We start from the raw sequence: 18662 nt of genomic DNA, 5'->3' as shown, positions 1-18662 counted from the left end.
TGTGTCACCTATGAGATATTAGTTTTGAAAACTTACATCCATGTCTCCAGTCATTGGGTGAACTGCTCCATTATCATTATATGGACCTCTGCATAGAGTCCAGAGACTCGTTGCAGGAGAATACACTAACCACCAATGTTCTCTCTAAGCTGTGCGCATGCACACATTTTACAACTTGCACACAAAGCAAAAAATATGTGCACACTAGATTTCCAAGATGAAATTAAAATTTCTTTATTTACTTTATTTCTTACTTCTAATCAGAACAATATTAAACACATATAAATAGTTATGTTAGTTCTGTGATTGATGTCACACAACTTACTTGGTGATGGTAATAATATACACACTTAGAATCCTATCTAGTACAGTCGGTATCGTGTTGGCCTTGCACGTGCAAAATCCCCGGATCGAGTCCTGCCCAAGGCTTGTGAATCGTGATTTCCGACTGTTTACGCTGGGGAGGTTACTGCCGTGTGTGGGAACACGGTGGGGAGTTGGGGTGACCTGGCTGACGTCCCATTGACACCAGAAGGTAAAGAGTGAACTAAAATCTTTTATCTTTTTTGCTTAAATGATCAGTATGGTGACTCGTATGGGTGCGTACATACTTTTCAAAAGAAGGCAAATTTTGCATACATGCAAATTTCTGCACACACTCACAGCAAAAAATCAGAGGGAACATTGCTAACCACTACTGATATAATACCAATCATACTGCTCCTTGAAGTCATTCAGTGACAAAAGAACTCTTACAAGTGATTCTGGCAACCATTCAACTCATTCATCATTTTCCAAGCAAAAAATCTAATCCTCATGCCTTTAATGAGGACATTCTTACACAATGTCAAGAGGGTGGACCCTTGTTCTTTTCAAATGTTATATAATGAAAAATTTCTTTGGTATCAATCTTATAAAGCTTTACATTTATATGTCTACATTTACATAATCAATTTTAATTTTTAATACATTATCTTTTAAGTTCTTAAAGGAGAAAAGTCAATGAGGGATGGGGAGAGAGGGTGCCATGGTGGAGAATTGAGAAACTCCACCCACCCACCCACCCACCAATAAAGGAAGAAAGCTTTTCAAGTTGCCAGAATCCTTACTGACTGCATAGCACCCCCCCTCCCCCACCTTTTCCAACCACTGTGGTATAGATTTTTTTAATTCTTTTATTAAGGTAGTAGATAATTTTCATTTAAAAGTATCATGTTTTGTTGCTAGAGGAGCAAGGCCTCTCAATTATCTAGCCCTTAGCCAACTTTTATCTCATCCAAAAAAAGTGGCTGGGAAAATCTAAAGTTGCTACTGGTGTTCTATTTTAAACAGAGAGGGGTTATTCTATTATGGATGTGTCTCTTAAAAAAACTAAAAGTCAATACTTAAAAAAAAAAAGTTTTATTCCAATTTTAATGCTAAGATTTCTGTGGGGGCAGATATATATTCTGGATACATTATCATCAAATTCCTGACATGTATCCTCAAGGGGTGTACAGGATATGATAGTACTACAAGAAAAATTTACATAATTACTAACTTCCTATCTACAATTTTTCTCCAAATCAGTCTGTTACTTGTCAAGACCCCAACATTATCAGATCTTATATTTCTATCGTCTAAGGCACTTTGTACCGTGTCAATCCACCTATATCTTGCTCTTCCTCTGGGTCGTTTTCCTGGGTTCAATCAATCAGGGTTTTCTTCAAGGTTCTGCCACTGAATCTCCAAGGTTTGGTTCCTGTTCTCAAACTCTTTCATTTTTTCTTCAATAATCCTTGTGTATTTTAGTCTACAGTTTACATCTGAGAGTTTCTCAACTTTTATTCGCTTTAAAACTTTCTTACATGTTATTATTTTCAATATGAAATTCAATTTTATCCTGCTCAAGACTAAATAGTTATCACTTCCAATTTCAAATCCTCTGTACACTCTGGTGTCCTGCACTAGGGAGAAAACATCACTATCAACAATAACATAGTCAATGAGACTTTTCTTAATTCTGGATATATCTATTTTCTTATTATTGCCTGTTGGTCTATTCTGAGAATGTTTTTGCTTTCTGTCTGCACAGTAAGCCTAGTGGCTGTGCACTTTGCAACTATATGCCTGGGAAAGTAGTGTCCTGGGTTCAATTCCTGTTGCCGACATGAGGAGCTTAAGGATCTTTCTCCGACATAGCCAAGTTATCCAGTCTTGGGTGTGGACAGTAGGATTTTTCTCCCCAGTTTATCTGGGATTTTTTTCCTCCTGCAAGCAGGCAAAGTGGCTCCATAAATACACGAAGCTACAGGCATAGAATATACTGGGAGGCATAGGGCTAGTCACTTTATCCTCAAAATGGATACAACTTAGAAGGGCTTAAGATAGCTCTGTAACAGGCAAGTAGGCCTAACATGTAGAAAGGAGAAGAAGCTTTTTCTTTCAATGATAGGTACTATTAGCTGACTATCAGTTCAGTTTTGATAACTGAAAATAACTTATTCCAGATATGTTGACTCAAGAATCTATAATACGATATGGCATTTTCTTAAGTTAGTCATCATCATCAAATTCCTTATATGTACCCTCAGGGAGTGGATAGGATATTAGAATAGTACTACATGAAACATTTACATTGTTACCAACTTCTTATTAACAATTTTCCTCCAAATTAATCTTCTATCTATCAGGACTCTCATCAGATCTTTTATGTCACTAGCTTTACTAATCTGTTGTCTATTTAATTTGCCATCTTCACTAAAAATTGTGCCTAAATAATGAAATGCTTTGCTTGTTTACAGGTTCTTCATTTAGGATGCAGTTAATGTTTTCAGTGATTCTGTCTAATTTCATAGTCTGTCTTTTTATTGCTGGTCTTCATACTGAATTTATTGCTGTTATTCACAATCTGCACACTTCTACTGATTTGTTTAGGAGTGAGTACAACATCATCTTTATAAAGTAGAAAGAGGAACTGAATATCTCCAATTTGATATCAGGCCTAGTGCCATTTTCCTTTATAATGGAATCCACATAGATAATGAATAATGGAGAAAGTGTGTATCATTACATCTGATTTTATGTCAAACCATCTTCTTGTATTTCCTTCAATCCTAAATGCTGATTTACAACACTTAAATATACAATACGTACTGCTCTGTATAATGTTCCATTTACCACATATAATTGTAGCAGTTTGAAAATGTTTTTCTCTGGGCACCTTTCACATGCCTTTTCCAGATTTATAAAACTGAACTAACAAAACCCAGCTTCTTCTTCTCCAAGTTTACCTTTTTACAATTTTTCTTAGCATAACCAATAATCAATTTTCACATGCAGTTTTATTTCCCTTCTTACAGATGGGTACTATGAGAGCTCTGCTCCAATCAATTGAAATTCAATCCTATGACCAAGCAAAGCAACCTGAATTATAAGGGAAGCCACTGTAAAACTTTTATATTTCTATATTTGAGCATTTCTGGTCAAATATCATCTACTCCAGGTGACCTTCCACATTAAAGGTTTTTGATGGTTTTACTTTGGCTGCTTTTAAACACTGTTTTGCTTTCTTCTCTCAGAGCACATGCTGATTTATTTGTTAGGAACTTTTGATGCACTTTCTTCTTATCCAGAACTGTCTCTTTAGGGCAGAATCACCAGTCAGTTCTCAGCATTCATTACATTACATTATTATGTGGAGATCCCCCTCAAGATATCTAGCTTTGACTCTTAAGCCCCCCCCCCCCCCATTATATTATGTTAGTCTTGGAAAGCAATTAGCAGAACTTATGGAATTAGTTTTAGATACAAAAAATTTCTTAATTTTTGTCTTTATAGTGAAAATGAAAATGTAATTTGACATCTTTGGACTCTGCCTATTAGTCATTTTAATAAAGACAATTTGATATTTTACAGAAACAAAAATTTTTATTTCAGAATAAATCTATACCTCCATAGCATACAGTGTCTGGTCATAAGTAAACAGATATTACATTTTGCAATTAAAATGTAATTGCATGTATAGATATGACAAACAGAAATGTCAATAATTGGCATAATTTAAGATTCAGCTCTGCAATTTCATGTTGTGATCTCACAGCCAATTTTTTTTAGGCAATTTGTATCAGGATGATTCTGAAAAGCACATTAAGCAAATATTTTTGCTTAATGTGCTTTTCCACAGAAAACTATTCTGATGTAACATTGCCCATCAAAAAGCAACAAGTTTAATAAATATTTATTAATGTAAACATCTATGCTTTAGATCTATTATTTCTTTGCAAACATTTTCTCAGATATAGCTTTGTAAATGAGAAAATATCTAACTTCAGCATTTTCACATGGAGACTTGGAAGCTACAACAACATATGACTTTTTTCTGTCATGCTATATAGGTGTTATCTGGACAATAAGGTACTCATAGCTGATTGATGTGTAAAGGAACAAAGCCTTGTAAATAAAGTCAAGTGAAGCCATGTGTCAGCATGCAAAGTTTGTGCTAACAGATTTGGAATGCTGACACAAAGCTTTACATGACTTTACAAGGCTTTGTTCCTTTACACATCAAGCAGCTGTGAGTACCTTATTGTTCAAATAATACCTACATATGACAGAAACGTGTCATATGTTTTAACTTTCAATACTACATGCTCAAATGGTCAAATTAGGCATTTTTTCATTTACAAACCTATATCTGAGGATGGAGAAAATGTTTGCAAAGAAATAATAGATCTAAAACATAGATGTTTGTGTTAAGTTAACAAATATCTATTAAACTTGCTACTTTTTGATGCGTAATGTTATTCTTTGTTACCATTGTAATATAGTCTTTGTAGATAGTATCTAACTATTCTGATATACATACATTTCTGGTTCCAATTATGAAGATGTTAAGTCCTTCTTAAAATAACAATCTGTGCTCCAAATTGAGAGAGCTAGATACAAGGATATGCACTTGCTAAAAATATGTATCAATTTAAAGAAAACAACATGTTTTGATGGCAATTACCTGACAGCATCATCATGATACTGCACCAGTAAATAAGTGTAAAATAAATTCAAAAGACTCAGAGGGGCCATTTTTTTTTTTTTAAATAAAAAATAATTTTCCAGCAATGAGAGTAAAGTCATGTATGCAACATGCCTAACACATATGCTATATAGTCCAATGTTTCATATGGCTTGCATATAATTACTGCAAAAGAAAAGATCTAATGTATTGAAAGAATGACTTCCAAATGCTATATAAGAATTTTACTTACTATTATAATAACAAAATTAACTCACGTAAATGATTCTTTATTCGTAGAATTTTCGCCTGAGTATCACAGGCATCATCAGTACAGGTACAAAGGCTAATTAAACAATAACTGTTATATTCACAAAGCGCCACCTAAATTTCCTAAATTTATTTAAAAATATTTTTTTTTAATAATCTCGGTGGGTGCCCAAAGGAGGTCTTTAGTGTTACTCCGCAACTATCCGACTTATAGGCTCCTCACTTCAGATCCTACCGGTAGTGAAATAAAAGGGCTTAATGTTCTTATAGAAATAATATCGATATGGGATGAAGATAAAAAGAAAACACTAAAGACCTCCTTCGGTCTTCCAAAAGTACATAAGCCAGGAATTTCAATAGGACCTGTTGTAGACTGTATAGGTTGTCACACTTACAAAACATCAAAATTTCTGTCAAATTTACTCACTTCTTCGACTAGAAGAACTGCTACGTATTTAAAACATTTTGTGGATTTCAGAAATAAAATTTCCGATCTGCATCTAGACGATTCGGAGATTATGATTAGTCTAGATGTTGTTCACAAACGTTCCATTGGCTGACAGCATTGAATTACTACATCAAGAATTTCCTCCAGACATAGTCAAATTATTTGAATTTGTAATAAATTTTTAGTGGAACCTGTCGCATAGTAATTAAATAATAAAGCAACATGTAAAAACCACAGTGATATCTTTAATTAATAAAATTAATCTCCTGGAGCCCACTCTATTTATATATGTGCAAGTTTTTCCTTAATTCGTAATCAACTTCGTACTGCCAAAAAAGAATTAGCATCTAATATCAATTCTATATCGGTTCTCGAAGAAGACATTTCAGCTGTTTTTAATGAAGAATTATTGGATATTGTTCTTCGCTTATCAAAACAATCCTTATCCCAGTCTTATGAGAGAAATTTTCAAAATCTTATGCAAAAATACAACTCTTTATATAACAAGCAAAAGAAAAACCTTACCTCTGACAGTACGTCTACAAATAAATGGATTGTAAACATTTCCGATCGCCCATTATCCATCGTTGAAACCAGTGCTTTAGCAAAGGGCCATTATTTTGCTGTTATTCCTTCACATATTCCTTATCTTGATTTCTTATATAATATAGAACACAATCTATCAGGACTTCCAAGTCAAGATGCCAACAAACTACGTTTTGAAATTGCGACTTCGTTATTCAAAAGCAAATTATCTCCATGCAATTTATCAAATGTTGAAATTAAAGGTCTAACTTCTTTAAGAAAAGATATAATATCCATTTTTAAGGCCGATAAAGGAAAAGCTATTGTAATCATGAATAAGACTGACCATGAGACAAAAGTATCCAAGCCTATTAGAAGACACCATGACCTACCAAGAGATCACACGTAATCCTACTAATTCACAAATTAAACAACTAAATAAATTATTTGATGGGGTTATAAGTTGGGATCCTAACTACATGGATAAAATACGCACCTACTTTGGAAGAACTCCTCGTCTTTATGGCCTCCCAAAAATCCATAAAGAAGGCTGTCCTGTACAACCTATCGTAAATTGCATTGATTCTCCAACTTATCGGATTGCAAAAGTATTATCACGTTCCTAAGTGCTCTCTCACTGGTCATTCCCTATCATATATAAAAAACTCAACAGATTTTCTTGAAAAAAATCAAGGATATTAAAATTACAGATTCTGAAATATTAGTCAGTTTCGACATAATTTCTCTGTTCACAAATATCCCATTAACCAACACAGTCAATTCTTTATATAAAGATTACTCTCTAGATATCGCAAGGATATTCGAATATGTCATCCACTCAGGTTATTTCAGTTGGAAAAACAAAATCTACAAACAAATTGAATGTATTGCCATGGGTAGCTCTCTGTCTCCACATTTGGCAAACTACTATTTGAAACAATTCGAAGCTACTATGTTCTCATCCATTCATCCTCAACCATCTCTTTGGTACCATTATGCCGATGATGTTTTTGCTGTTTGGCCACACACTGAAGATGAACTTTCCACTTTTCTAAAATGGATAAATAACCTTCACCCATGCATCCAATTCACTATGGAAAAAGAAAACTTTGGTACTTTACCATTTTTGGACATCCTCCTTACTAGAACGTTTTCTGGTACCTCATCTACAAGCATCTTTCGAAAACCCACATTTACTGGCAGATGCATTCACAAAAAGTCTGCATACCAAATGTCACAAAAATTTGGCATTCTTAAATCTCTAATTCATAGAGCACATAAAGTTTGCTCTTCCCCAATAATCTTACAACAAGAACTTTCCATCATTAAAAAGTTAATGGAATCAAATGATTACAACTCCAATCAAATCCAACAGATACTTGACTTTTATGTTCCAACACCTACAGTTTCTTCAACTGTCTGCAGAGTTCCTATTCCGTACATTCCGGAAATCTCAGAACCTATAGGTAGAATTCTGCAAAAGTATCAATTGATTCCAACATATATTCCTATCAACAAAATTTCTTCTTTATTACCTTCTACAAAGGATAAACTGTCTTCTCTATCTTTGGCTGGCGTTTACCAAATACCTTGTGAATGCGATGTCTCTTATTTTGGACAAACTGGCCGTTCTTTGGAAAAAAGAATAAAAGAACATCAATATTATATTGATTATAACAAACCTCTGAAGTCAGGTCTGGGGCAGCACAGTATTGACTCTACTCATAGTGTCCAGTGGGATAAAGCCATTCTCCTCCATAGATGCAGATTCAAATATGAATGCTTATTCAAAGAAAGTTGTGAAACTATCTTACACTGACCGAATTTAAATAGGTATGGCTCTCTCAAAAATCTGGGAGACTTTTATCTTATGTAAAAAACCATTTATCTTAATAGATTAAATTTGTTATTTCTATTATTTCCTAGCATGAAGTAACAATTGTATTTTAATAGGTGATCTACCGAACGTTTTGCTTGTATTCCATTCCTATTACTGTTACAGACACTGAAGATGTACTATTAATTTTAGTGCGAAATATTTGTCCTTTTACTAATTAAAGATATCACTGTGGTTTTTATGTGTTGCTTTATTATTTCATTTGTAATAAAGTCTGGTTATTTTTCCTTCAGAAACCAGTTATACCAACAAATCGAAGGAACAGCAATGGGTAATCCAATATCTCCTGCTATTGCCAACTACTTCATGAAGCACTTCGAACAACATATCTTTGACAACATTACACCCAGACCCAACCTTTGGTTCAGATAAGCAGACGACATTTTGGCCATATGGAAGGACACTTCGGAAGAATTACAACAGTTTTTCTCAAAAATAAATGCACTTCATCCAAAGATCCAGTTCACCCTAGAAGTAGAAGTAAATAAGCAGTTAGCATTTCTAGTCCTCTTGATTCTTCGCCAACCAGATGGTAACCTACAATTCACAGTCTACAGGAAGGAGACTCATACAGGCCAGTACATCCATGCTGAATCGCATCACCATCCCAGTCAAAAGGCAGGTACTATAAAAACACTAGTTCATAGAGTCCACTCCTTTTGTTCTTCAGAAGAACTATTACAAAAAGAATTACAATATATTAATTCCTCCTTCATATCCAATGGTTATAAGAATTCCTTCAAAAAAAGAGCTTTAAGCAGTCGTGCTCCAGCATCCTCTTCAAATACAGAAGAACCTGCACGTATACCTATTCCCTATGTGCAAGGCATTAGCGAACGCATAGTTAAAGTGTTAAAACCAAAAAGTGTTAAAAGTGCCTCCATAGCGAAATTGGAAGAATAACGGTACATTGCACCCTTCGATTGGAATAGGCCTAAGTTCGAGTCTCGTCGCGACGGGAAGAATCTTTATCTGGATGATTTCAATCGAAGATGAGTTAGCCGATCTCATACGGAGGTAGCAGGGTTTTTTCTCCCAGAACCTCGGGTTTTTCATCCCGCATACAGACAAATTGGCCCTTCAGAACACACACGCAATTTACAGACAAAAAATCCTAGTTGTAGTAGTGGTGGAGATAGGCGGTAGATGGCGTTGATGGAGATGATTCGTAGTAGAGGTTCGGTGTAGTGGTTGAAACAGTTGTAGGTGTCCTCCCGTGATGAGTCTTCGGACTCCTTGGAGGTGTCACGAATAATAATAATAATCACTAAATATTTGTGTGGCCTTTCAACCCTTCAGAAAAATCTCCACATTCCTCATGTCTCCAAAGGACAAGCTCCCACATCTCAGTTATCCAGGTGTCTACCAGATTCCCTGCTCTTGTGGGTTATCGTATTTCAGACAAATAGGAAGATCTGCTCTGATCCGGTTAGAAGAACACAAGTCGTATATCCAGTACCTTGAACCTGAACAGTCTGGACTTGCAGAGCATGCCATCAACACCAGACATAGAGTTCAGTAGAACAAGACAAAAGTCATTCACAAAAGTCGGTTCCAAATGGAACGGCTTTACAAAGAAACATGTGAAACGTTACTTCACTCCCCTAACCTAAACAGATCCGATGATTTACATCTTTGCCCCTTGTGGGAGATAGTACTCTATAAATCAGCAAATCTTTCCTAACTTGTAATTGTACGTGGGCTGTTCAATAAGTAATAAGACTAATTTTACTGTGGCGAAACCACTCATCACAATATTAATTTCTGTGGAATAAAGAAATGTTGCTGTATGTATTAACAAAAGAGGTTGATAGATGGCGTATACGGGCTGATGTGCCAGAGTGTCACGTGACTAAACGCAAGTGCTCATCGGCGTGCCTACGAGATGTGACCAGTCTTCAAAATGGAAGCGTCCTTGGAACAGCATTATGCGATTAAATTTTGTGTGCATTTGCAAAAATCGGCATCAGACACTTTTGACATGATACACGAAGCTTTCCATGATGAAGCAATGTTGAGGGCAAGTGTTTTTCGCTGGCATACAACTTTTAAGGAAGGAAGGCAAAATGTGGAAGATCTTGAACGTGAGGGAAGACCTTCAACTTCCATCACAGAGACAATGATCAACACAGCAGCGATTATCATCAAGCACGTCAAAAGGAAGCGTCCATTGCTGAAGAATGGCTTCTTATTGCACCACAATAATGCAAGGCCACATATTGCTGGTTGTGTAGTGGACGTTTTGAAGAAGAACAACACAGATATCCTACCACATCCTCCGTACAGTCCTGATCTTGCACCGTGCGATTTCTGGCTGTTTCCTCAGCTCAAGAATCCACTAAGAGGCCGCCATTTCGAAAGCAACAAAGCATGTGTAAAAGCTGCAGAGGCAGTTTTGAAAGAACTCTCACATGTGTTTAAGAAGTGGACGCAATTGGGACAAATGCATCGCGTCTCACAGTAGTAACTTCGAAAAAGACCATGTAAATGATGACGATTAAAGGTAATCTGTTTTCTGTAAAAAAACAGATTACCTTTAATCGTATAGTCTTATTACTTATTGAACAGCCTACGTATATACATATATATATATTTATATATATATACACACTCGGGTCTCTTTTTATGCAGATTTGAAGTCATGCGGTATAGTACGCCCACAGATACGAGATCTTTCGACACTTCTGCGCATGTCAACAGGAGAATCCAATCCGATAATAGGATAATCCAGCGTTTCCCAAACTTTTCCTACGAGAACACTTCATAAACCCTGAAATTTTCATGGAACACCTTGGTTATTTTGTAATATATTAATTAGTAATTAATTGTTAATTTAGCTGATTTATTATTAATAATTGATCATTAATTAATTAATTACTTAAACATAAACATTAAATTAATTTGTGCTGATTTTCATTGACATATCCCATTCTGATCACAAAAAATTTATAATATATAAGTACTTACGAGTGAATGCAGACTTTTTCTCCTGTGTGCTGATAGTTTTCTCCTCCCTTAGTACATCCTGGAGATTGCTTTGTAGGCTGGAGGTGGATGAATCACTATCTGTTGCGTCACAAACACCTTCAATAAGAGATTTCTTAACACCAAAATTAAACAAAGCTCCTTGTCTCTTATTTTTATATTAATAATTTAAATCTGTAGGCCTATTACTTTTAAAAACTCATGGCACTACGATTTCGAAACAAGCATGTGGATCATGCCTTAAGTGATGATAATATTATTGGATATTGATTAACTTTAGATATCGTCGAAGATCCAGAAAACGATAGCGAAGCAGAAGAAAAACCTCTCCCCATAACTGCAAATATAATTTGAGAAGGTCTTGAACTGTGCAATAAATTGGAAAATCATTTTCTTGTTAATGACACAAATTCTGAACGAGCCTTTAAATTCCAACGTGAGCTGAAGAACTGTATGTCTGGATATTGCGAGCTGTATAAAAAATTAGTGAAATCATCATCACAAAGTTTAATCACTGATTACATTGTCAGAAGAAAAAAATCAGCACAGGACGAGGGTGAAGCTAATTCTGTTTGTGAAGAACCATTGCCTTTACCATACACATCTGAGGTGCTGACTATCTCTTCTGGTGATGAAAGTGATTTTGCACCAGTTCTCAAACGTTGCCGAATGTTGTCTAATAGCGATGATAATTCTGATGACAAAAAATGTTACTTTTCAAGAAAATTAAATGAATAAAGCTTTAAAACAAACTTAGGTATTCTTATTTTCCTGAATTTTCATAAACTTTTTTATGCATTTTTAGGTTTATTTTAATTCATTGCTTCCGTTTTATGCGGTTTTAGAAAATTATGGAACATAGGAACAAGAAGGAAGAATTTTTGGCCTTGATTGGCTCTTCCTGGCCACAGGTTACTGGCATTAGTGAAACATGGCTGACGGAAGATGATATAGTTAGTGGGATAGAATGTGTAGGTTATAGTATGTTTAGGAGGGACAGAGAGAATAAAATTGGGGGAGGGGTGTTATTGATGATAGCTGATGAACTGCAGCCAAGGAGAATTGAAGTATTGCAGGATAGTGAAAGGAGCTCATTTGAGGCTATTTGGGTGTGAGATTGACACTGGCAGAATAAAATATACAGTCGGGTGCTGCTATAGACCAGGTGATGGAATAGATGGTGGAGATGGTATGCATAAACAAATTGATGAAATGAGTGGAAGGAGGGTAATTATTATGGGGGATTTCAACTATGGTAACATTGATTGGAAGGAGGAGAGGACACGTGAGGAAGGAAATGGATTTTATTCAATTATTAAGGGATAACTATCTGAAACAGCATGTAATTGAAAATACTAGGGGTGTGAGAGTGCTTGACCTGGTAATAGTATCTGAGAATTTGACTGTAATGAATATGACCATGTTGCCACCTATTGGTGAGAGTGATCATAAGGTCTTGACCTGGGAGGTTGCTAAAGGTGTGAAATTTGTGATTAAGACAGGGTATATGTGGAATTACCGTGCTGGCAAGTATGACAAGCTTAGGAGATTGCTTGGATCAGTGCCATGGCATGTACAACTGCAAGGGCTGGACGTCGATAGAGCATGGGAAGTGATCAAAGAGCATTTACAGGAGGTTATGGCTGATTGTATACCTAAGGTCCGAATAGTGAAACAAGGAGGGGGTTAAATGGATGAATAACACCATTAAGCTTGAGCTGCAAAAAAAGAAACAACTATGGAGGGAATTTAAAGAAAGGGGTGACCTGCAGGCACACAAACGGTATAAAGTACAGGCCAGAAGGGTAACGAGTGTGGTAAAAACAGCAAAAGCCGATTATGAAAGGAAACTAGCTATGCAAGCAAAAGAGAATCCCAAACAGTTCTTTCAATATGCTGCAAGCAAGGAAAAAACTGTACATGGCAAAATGATTTTAAGGAATGACGATGGTAAAGAGTTCACTGAACCAGTCGATATAGTGGAGTTACTGAGCACGCACTTTGCAAAAGTATATCATCCAGGTGGTGACGTTGAAAAAATGAAGGAACCATTAGTTTATATGGGAATTGTGATGAATGAAGTGGAGGTGAATAGTCTATTACGGAACCTTAATGTGAATACATCTGTGGGATCGGATGGTATACCGGCACGGGTCTTGCATGAAGCGGCTAATGAATTATCAGTGCCCTTGACCATGTTGTTTAATCTGAGTCTCAAGTCTGGCTTAGTCCCGAAGGCGTGGAAAGAGGGGAAAATAGTTTCACTGCATAAAGGAGGATCCAAGACTATGGTTGCAAATTACCGACCGATCAGCATATCAGGAGTCGTTGTCAAGGTCTTGGAGAAAGTAGTCAAGGGAAAAATACAGGAATGGATTGATGAAAATGAGCTACTGTACAGAGGACAGCATGGCTTTGTGAAGGGTAGATCATGCCTCAGTAACTTGCTCAAGTTTTATAACAAGGTGACGGCTGAACTGGATAAGGGAAATGGGTTTACAGTGATACTGCTGGACCTGGCAAAGGCGTTTGACAGGATACCACATGGAATTCTAATCCGTAAACTACAACATATGGGAATGGATATAGGGTTGGTGAGATGGATAGCTGGGTGGTTGATGGAGAGATATCAAAGAGTAGTTTATTCAGGAGTAGAGTCCAAAAAACGGCCTGTGACTAGTGGTGTGCCACAGGGTTCTGTTCTTGGACCACTGCTGTTTAATCTGTTCATTAACGATATAGGGAAGGGTCTAAGTGGGACAGTTCATTTGTTCGCTGATGATGCAAAGTTGGGTAGGGCGATAGTGAATGCAGAAGATGTCAAAGTCTTGCAAGATGACTTAGATAGATTGGAGTTCTGGACTAAGGAGAATGGATGTCAATTTAATGTGACAAAATGTAAGGTTATGCATTTCGGAGTGAAAAGATTAGCAGCAGTATACCACATTGGTGGAACTGTACTCCAAGAGATTGATGAGGCCAGGGACTTGGGAGTGTTGGTGGATAGGGAGATGAAGTTTAGGGGGCACATTGCGAAAGTAGCTAAATCAGCTCATCAACTCACTTGGTTGTTGAAAAATACCTTGACGAGCAGAGAAAAACAAGTTATTGTACCTCTGTACCAAGCCCTGATAAGACCTCATCTCGACTACTGTGCCCAGATTTGGTCACCTCGGTTCCTTCTTGATGGGGAGGAGGTCGAGAGGATCCAGAGGCGAGTGACTAAGATGATAGCAGGTCTATGGAATGAACCATATGAGAACAGGTTGAAGATTTGTGGGTTGCAGAAACTAGTTGATAGGCGGAAAAGAGGAGATATGATTGAGACATTCAAATTGCTAAAAGGATTCTATAGGATTAATTCAGATGATATTTTTGAGATCAGGACTGGTGGTGGGAGAACTAGGGGACACCCATGGAAGCTGGGCAAGAGCGTGGTTAGCAGGGGTGTTAGAGCTGGGTTCTTTACTTTTAGAGTGGTAAATGAGTGGAATAAGCTGCCAGAGTCTGTTGTGGGTGCTATGACAGTGAGCGAGTTCAAGGCAAGGTATGATAGATACTGTGAGAATGTTGAACAGCAAAGTGAACATGATGTGAACATGATGTTTAGGGCCTCCCTCGATGAGTCTAAGGACTCCTGGAGTAGCCCGTAGTAATAATAATAATAATAATAATATCCCTAATTTTTCAACGTAAGTTAGGCCTTTTTTGTGCAATTTTTTATATGCAGTTTTGTGTGGAACATATCTACTGCATAAAAATGGACCCGACTGTGTATATATATATATATATATATAAAAAAATAAATAAATAATAAAAAAAAAAAAATTAAAAAATATAAATTTAGGAAATTTAACCTTAGCTACTTAGGTGGCGCTTTGTGAATATAACAGTTATTGTTTAATTAGCCTTTGTACCTGTACTGATGATGCCTGTGATACTCAGGTGAAAATTCTATGAATAAAGAATAATTTACTTGAGTTAATTCTGTTATTATAATAATAAGTAATGTCTACTCACGGTATTTCATTACTGAAAGCTATATAAGACCTTGGTTCTTATCCTATCTTCTCATGTCCAGGTGAATATACAACCTCACTGGACTCTGAGAAGATGCAACAGCAAGTCATTTTATCATGTTCTGTGAGGCCCAGCTTATCCTCATGTTAGTGGGCACTGTCACTATGATGTTGACCTTCCAAAATTTCTTAAATTCTTGTAATCTAACTTACATGTCTTGCCACAAGAACAAATTTTATAGTCATTAGGATAATTTTGGAAAATATATTGCTTTTTGAAGACTGAAAGACAGAATAGTAGTTTTTCAATCTTCAAACACCACTGTGTTTCACATAATATAAGGATGTCAAGTTTTCTAGGATTTTTTTTGCTAATTTTTTCTCTATCTTTTACTATCTAATGACTTCTAATAACATGTCCATCTGTTGAGAATCCAAAAAATTCCAATAAGCCTATTTGCATGTTATAGTCAAAAATAAAATGTTTTAATTAATTATTTTTTACCTAGCTTGCAAGGCATTGTCTGCCTCTGATCACACAATGTGATGATTTCCAATCTCTGCAATGACCTGAAGAATTCCCCCCCCCCCCCCAAAAGCAGTGTTCTACAAATTTACAGTCTGATCCTTTTCATATTTATTTGCTTCTGCTAGTATAAATGTGTAATATAATTTGCAACAAAGAATATAATACCTGCTACAGTCTTGACAAAGAGCAATCCAACAGGAATAAAGTGCCTGTCTTTTACCATGATGTTATGCTCCTCTTCCATTTCATAGCATAATCGGAATGATCTATCAGATCCTTTGACTTGCTTCATATCTAGCCTTAGTGAAATACATCAAGAATTTAAAATTTAAGATTTTTCATTACTGTCGAAAATATAATATTTAGAGAAATATTTTGTAGATCTAATAACAATATTTTTTTAGCATTAATAAAAATGCATTTGTTAAGTAATAATCTAAATGCAAAAACTACCATTTAGTTTTTGCATTTTTGTTGTTAAAAACTTTTTTTTTTTAATTTTAACAATAAAAAAAAAGCACGATATACAAATTATGTACTTAAGTCATACAAAAATTAATTTATATAATGTGAAAGGAAACAAACATGCCTTTTTTTTAAAGGTTAGGCCTACTATTTAAATATATATATATATATATATATATATATATATATAAAACTGTAAAGGTGACAAAGAACTGGGAAGGTTTAGCTCTAATCAAAATCACTCAAAATGGGAAAAGGTAGTGTCTCACAGAAACCAAAAGACTAAGAAAAGAGCATCAGATATATTGGAAAGTGGGGGGGTGGGTGAGAATGCTTCTTCATCATTCATCAACACTGTGAAAGGTTATACATCATGCACTGTCTCAATCAGCCATGTTTGGACTCACCAGTATATTAAATTTGGAAACTGCGATCATCTGCAAGTGATTGCTGTTCCTGCCAATGATGATGATGATTATATAACCTATTTGTTTGTTGATTAGAATCAACAAACAAATGTGGTGTCTGCAAAGAGTTTGAATGTGTTTAAAACACGGTATGATGAGCTGTGTGTGTGATAAAAGGACTCTCAGATGAGATGAGTCTTTGACTCCATGAGGTCTTGGGGTGGTAATGATAATTTGTTTTAAACCATCAAGCTAGACTTAACTGATTAACAAATACATGGTTAATATGAAAAACATACACAATGACTTTTATATTCATTTAAGATTTTGATGTTGAACACTTTTTTTTCTTCTTGTCATTAATGATCAAATATCAGTAAAAACAAATATTATAACAACTGCTTCACATTACTGGGAAGTAGCAGAATGATATATGAGATATACTCAACACCATGAATCACAAATTTAAAACAGCCTAGACTATATACTACACTTTCAGGCTTCTGAGTGTTGCATCCAGAGTTTTAATTACAAATTTTCCAAATTATATATTGTATCAAGGAATTATGGAATCCGATAACCTCCTTGGTTGAATGATTAGTGCATCTACTTCAAGCTGTGAAGCTATATTTCACTGTAGCATTTCCATGTTCCATGACTAGACTTCCTCAAATTATCAAAACTGTAACCCACCAATACGTGCTATAGGCTTCAAACTCTGAAATGGGATTTTCATAAAAAAAGTATATGAATAAATGGTGGAACAGAGAGAATGCTGAAAGCCATGAATTTGAGACTTCCTGGGCAAGGAAATTTTGTGTATTTAAAATACACAAAATCAGTATTAGAATAAGTAAATAAAGAAAGAACACTTTGAGACAGATTTTGGAATTTATTGGATATATACGTGGGTGGTCTGAAATGTTCTCAGCCTCAACCATAAATGGCAACACTTATTATATAACCTATTTGTTATATAATTTTTTTTTTTTCCAAAGTTAGTACATCTGTAATAAGCATCAATGTGAAATTGCAAGTCATTGTATCAAGTATTTTTTTTATACTGCTGTCGGAAGAAAAAGTGTTATCTGTATCCCTTAAAAAATGGATAAAATTGAGTATCATGCGGTTATAAAATTCTTTGTAAAAGAAATTCATTTGAAGTTCATAAAAGTTTATGGGTGCTCTTCTCCTTCGTTTTCAACAATTAAGAAATGGGCTGCCGAGTTTAAACGCAGCTGTACCAGCCTTAAAGATGATCCATGTGAAGGATGTCCAAAAAGTGTAACACCACCAGAAATCATTGATCAGTACATGATATGGTACTCGATGACCAGTGTTAAATCTGGAATGAAAGGTTTAATTTATTATTAAGTATTTCATTCGGGATTTAACTAAGATGCCAAAATTCCCCAAAAGAAATGCTTGTACCTAGGTGTAAGTAGTGGTGAGCTATGAAAATTTTAACAAAGGCTCGCATCGTTGAGCAAAAAAAAAGCTTTCCTTCACTGTCAGTTGATATCTGAACTTTTTACTGCACAACTGATTTATTGTATCTCTTCCCAAAGATGAAAACAAATTTTACAAGTGGGAAATAAATCATCTATTGAAATGTGACAAGAAATCACCTTAGCAATGGATTTATTTAGTAACAGTAAATTTGTTGTCTTTTATTCTTCAAATTAATGAAATGGCACAAGATAATTTATATTCTTTCATTTTAATGACAATACTGCAGAAATTATTTCTGAGGTTTTTTCAAATATTTGCATTGAATATCATTATGTGAAACATTTATAAATAACAATGTTGTCAAACGACATTTATTAAAATAATATGAACTTTTGTTTTCTTTCCTTGCAAAATACCATTATATGGATTGTCACGCTCAGTTTTAGAAATAAATTTTTCTATTTTTATGAAAGATGATGGTAAATTATATTATTACTTACTCCCTTTCAGATTGTGAGACTTTTTCTTAATATCAAAATTTATATCTAATGATATTTCAGTAGGATCTTAGTCACCTTTGCCTTTCACTGTAGATAGGATATTGTGAAAATATATGAAACATATTCTATATACACTGATTCAAAATTTATGCTCATTTTGAAGAATTTCATTCAT

General features: G+C 35.2%; 1 protein-coding gene across 1 annotated transcript in view; it reads right to left on the bottom strand.

Annotated features, from left to right (window-relative positions):
- The window catches only part of Cmtr1 (Cap methyltransferase 1), a 378564-nt gene that overhangs the window by 26252 nt on the left and 333650 nt on the right, over positions 1 to 18662 (bottom strand). Inside the window, exon 22 of the mRNA XM_090398617.1 lies at positions 15829 to 15962. Within this exon, the coding sequence (XP_090254743.1) occupies positions 15829 to 15962 (134 nt within the window). The remainder of the gene's footprint in view (positions 1 to 15828; positions 15963 to 18662) is intronic.

Source organism: Typopeltis vanoorti, chromosome 10 (assembly GCF_054136105.1).
Source record: "Typopeltis vanoorti isolate ZY-2024b chromosome 10, IOZ_Tvanoo_1.0, whole genome shotgun sequence".
NCBI classification, from domain to species: domain Eukaryota; kingdom Metazoa; phylum Arthropoda; class Arachnida; order Uropygi; family Thelyphonidae; genus Typopeltis; species Typopeltis vanoorti.
Note: the sequence above shows the minus strand (reverse complement) of the source record. Positions and strands in the feature narration are given on the sequence as shown.